This window comes from Hipposideros armiger, unplaced genomic scaffold (assembly GCF_001890085.2).
Source record: "Hipposideros armiger isolate ML-2016 unplaced genomic scaffold, ASM189008v1 scaffold_16, whole genome shotgun sequence".
Classification (NCBI taxonomy): domain Eukaryota; kingdom Metazoa; phylum Chordata; class Mammalia; order Chiroptera; family Hipposideridae; genus Hipposideros; species Hipposideros armiger.
The window spans coordinates 2,551,800-2,555,927 of NW_017731366.1; the positions used below are offsets into that span (position 1 = coordinate 2,551,800).

The window sequence follows — 4,128 nt, forward strand, 5'->3', positions numbered from 1 at the left end:
CACCTTAGTAAAAGTAGCCACTTCTGCCCCACCTCTCTCTCTTTACTCATCACCATCTGAAAACCCATTGTTTATTACCGGGTCCATCTTTGTTGCCGGATCCCCTGTCCCACCATGCGCGGCATGAGGGAGACCCGTGGTCACCTCCCTCACTGATGCAGCCCAGCGCCCAGGACAGGATATAGAGAAGCACTGAATCGTTGGCGAGTAAAAGAACCACAGCCCTGCATACACGTCTGTTTCTCATCTAGCTGCTCTCAGAGTCAACATCCAGCCTCAATACAACCATTTCTCTTTCTCAACCTCTCTGTCAACTAGCAGGCAAAATGGCGTGATCAGACCAAAATCAGAGATCCTTTCTCCTTCTATAAAATCCCTGACTTTATCCAGGTATAAATGCTACAGCTCCATTTGCATGCCATGGTATCCCAAGAATGGGATATGGCTATGAAGACGTTAGCAGAGCTTCCATCGGCTGAGACTCCGTTTCTGTATTTCAGATTAATTCAAAGAAGGAACATAAAGTTGATGTGGTGTTCACCACAGAGCGCTATAACCAAGAGGTAAGCTGTCATAATTCACAAAGTATCTTATAAGCAACTCATGCGACTTTACTTTTTAAAAAGTGAGAATATTAATATATAGTGACATGCAGGGGGTTTTTGTTTGTTTGTTTTTCCTGTCTTTATTTTCTATTGTTTTCAAGAACTGAAGAACAGAACTAGGCAGGAACTCAAGTTTTCACTCCTTCGGCATCATGGCCTTATGCAGGGTTGCATTTAAAACAGTCCTCACAGCTGTCACTGCCTCCTTCCTTTGCCCTGGGAGGGAATTTCACAGCTCTCTCTGGTATCCTTCCTTAGCACCTCAGAGTTCTTAGAATGACTCACTCTCAAATGCCAACCTGTTTCTCTTCCTGTCAGCTGGTGACATTTCTCGTTAGCAGGCTGGCATAGCATGAGGCCAATTCCAGGGGCTTCCATACAGAGGCATTCTATAAAACAGAGCAGGACCAATGCATGCCATAGGCATTATTGGTCTCTCTACAATTCTTACCAAGCAGGCCACGGGTTGCCAGTTTCCTTTTCCCTGTTCTCAAGGAGAGTAAACAGAACACTCATAGACATTAGAGCCAGATGGAATTCCATGTGCTGGGTGGAGTGGAGACCAGCCCAAGTTCTCTGTGTGGTGCTGAGTCAGCGTGGCCGGGATGAGCAGGCAGCATCCGGCATGAAGTGTGTCAGGGCGGGCGGCAGAGCTTAGGAGGGGAAGCCGTGACCTCCCCCAGCCTACTGCCTCCAAAAGAGTGCTTCCCAGCATTCAGAAACAAGTCCTACCGAGACAGCACTGTACTCTGACTTCGCTCATTAACCTAAGAAGTAAAATTTTTCTTAAAGCATAAGGAGGATGCCTTTGATTTCTAGTGTTGCAAACTGGAAGTGTTAGATGAAAGCTAAAGGGAAAACAAGTACTAGAGTATTCTGACCAGTAACATGTTTCTCTGAAGAGCACAGCTAGCTAATTGCGACATTCCATTCCAGGGCAGCAGGAGAGTTCTTTCATCTTCAGACAACAGCTTTGATTCCGTGGAGCTGTTTTGGTGGGGGAGAAGGAAAGGAAAACAAAAGGGAGCCACACCTGGTTCTTTGCCAGGGGACATGGCTGACATTAAAGGAGAATGTGGGCCAGCCCCGTCTTCTGCCTCTGAGAAGGCCTCTTTCTGATGTTCCCTGCACCTCTGTTTCTATGTTGCACTAGGATTTTAGTGCATCCTGGAATTTCCCCTTATTCAAAAGCAGCACTCACAGGAGGACAAGTTACCTATTGCAAAGGCCTGTTTCAGTTTTTCAAGTTATTTCTAGAAATGGGCGTATTATGCAGGTCTAATTTTGATTAGTTTGTTTTCTTGTGGGCTTTTTCCTCTTTTTTTTTTGGTTGTTGTTTTAATCGGGACTCCACCCAGTTTAAGAGACTGATACGTGTATTTTCCTGGGAATAGCATCGCTGGCTTTTATTGTCAGGATAAGGACTATGTGACCTTCGGGAGAAGTACTGTCCTAGAAATGGGTCACACATTTGATGCCTGCTTGAAGCATCTACTACCAGCTCCCGATGTCTCTGGATTGGAAAATGAGCAGAGGTGACCCCAGAATGCTCCGTCCATGCACATTTAGATGTTAATGCGAACAAACATCCCTCAGTCACTCAGGTAGTTGAAGTAGTGCCATTTGGGTGAGCTCTGGCTGCACTTCATCCGGACTGGGTCTCAGCGTACTGAGATGGAGTTAGTACAGGGCCAGGGCTTTGGCCTCAGACAAACATGAGCTCAAGTCCTGGCTTACCACTTCCTAGTGTGAGACAGGGAGTAGGCTCCTCATTAAACTTCAGTGTCTTAATCTGCAGAATTGGAATGAGGAGACCAAACTCATAAGGCAGCGGCAGATATTGTCATTTTTGTTAATAGGAACCAGAGTCACTTTTTGGTTCAAGTTAGCAAGCTTGAGGTCCTACTAAGCATTATGTTGGTCCACAGTAGAGTCAAGTACCCATAATCCTAGAGGTTTGAGCCAAGCAGTACTGAAGAGACATCAACAGTGCTTTGGAATAGGCCTAGCATTATTTTATAAGGACACCATCAGAAAGCAATTTAAATGACAGCAAAAAGTGAAGGACTGCTGTGTTGGGCTGTGAGCACGGAGATCACTTTTTACGAAGCAAAGACCACTACATCTGTTGATGCCAGTGCATATGTGCTATGTGCAAGGAACTGCTCAATCGTGTGTGTGTGTGTGTGTGTGTGTGTGTGTGTGTGTGTGTGTGTGTGTACTGGGGAGGGTGGGGAGTGATAAGGAACCAATCCATTTAATTCCAAAATCTTTATTTCAGGAAGGTGAGGAACGTTTTGGGAAATGTTCTGCTCGAGTGTTTTTCAGGAATGAGAAACCCAGACCAGCCATCAATGTCACTTGCATACGGTTTGTTGAGAAGAGCAAAAGACAACAAGAGGATTACCTGCTTTACAAGCAAATGAAGCAACTTAAAACCCCCTTGGATGTAGTCAGCATACCTGGTAGGAACCAGTATCTGGAATTTCTATACTCAGGAACATATATAATTACTACATCTTAAAAAGAATGATCATTTAAATTCGTATCCCCTAAATGGCACTTTAATCCTACTATAGAATGTGGCACACCTCATTTTTTTTTCTTTTTTTGCGTTCCTGGGTTTTTATCATAGTCCCTGAAATGAATAAATACCATTCTATTATTCCCAAAGCCACAGAAGAACAAGAGAAGAACGAGGAAAACATCAGGTTCTGAGTACAGGCAGAATGAGGTTGAGCCAGCAAGGACTGAGAAAGAGCAATGCGATTGCTATTGCAAAAGCTGAGAAATAAAAANCTCACCACCAACCTCCGTCACCTGCACTCAGGGGCCCCAAGTGGACCTGAAGGGCAGACTTCTAGGTCTTGCATGCAGTAGGCGGGAGGGCCCTGGGGCTCGTGTGGCCAGCAATTCAAGGCTTAGAACCTGCTGGCAAATGGAAGTGCTGCCTTCTGGGAGCCACTGTGGCTGAGGCATCACAGGCAGCAAGCCCACAGTACTGTGTATTCCTCTAATGTGGGCATGGGTGGTGAAGACACCAAACTTCAGGAGACAGACACAGGTGCCGAGGGGAGCCATGCCCAGCCCGTCATACAGGTCACACTTTATATCCCTTTAACTGCTCACTGGGAGCTTCAGGGGTAAACCAAACTGGGCTAGGGTTAGGGTCAGGGTCAGGGTCAAGGTCAGGGTCAAGGTGAGGGCTAAGGTCAGGGTCAGGGTGAGGGCTAGGGTGAAGGTAAGGGCTAGGGTCAGGGTGAAGTCTAGGGTTAGGGTTAGGGTAGGGTGAGGGTGAGGGTGAGGGTGAGGGTGAGGGTGAGGGTCAGGGCACCTTTGTTGTCTACTTGTTGGTACACGCAGTCCCAGGGAAAAGCCCTGAGATTGAAAAAAATCTATTTCTATAAGATGAAAAAATGGAGAAAGAGGCAGGCCAAACTCTGGCAATTAACAAAGTTTATTAAGGGACATTTACATACAAGGCAAGCCTTAGGCAATGGCAAGACAAAATGGGTATTTTCTA

The 4,128-nt window shown here is 46.0% G+C and overlaps 1 protein-coding gene across 1 annotated transcript in view; it reads left to right on the forward strand.

Annotated features, from left to right (window-relative positions):
* RARRES1 (retinoic acid receptor responder 1) overlaps nucleotides 1–4,128 on the forward strand; it is a 33,365-nt gene that overhangs the window by 16,238 nt on the left and 12,999 nt on the right. The window contains exons 2-3 of the mRNA XM_019627821.1: nucleotides 501–563; nucleotides 2,887–3,070. Coding sequence (XP_019483366.1) covers nucleotides 501–563; nucleotides 2,887–3,070 — 247 coding nt within the window. The remainder of the gene's footprint in view (nucleotides 1–500; nucleotides 564–2,886; nucleotides 3,071–4,128) is intronic.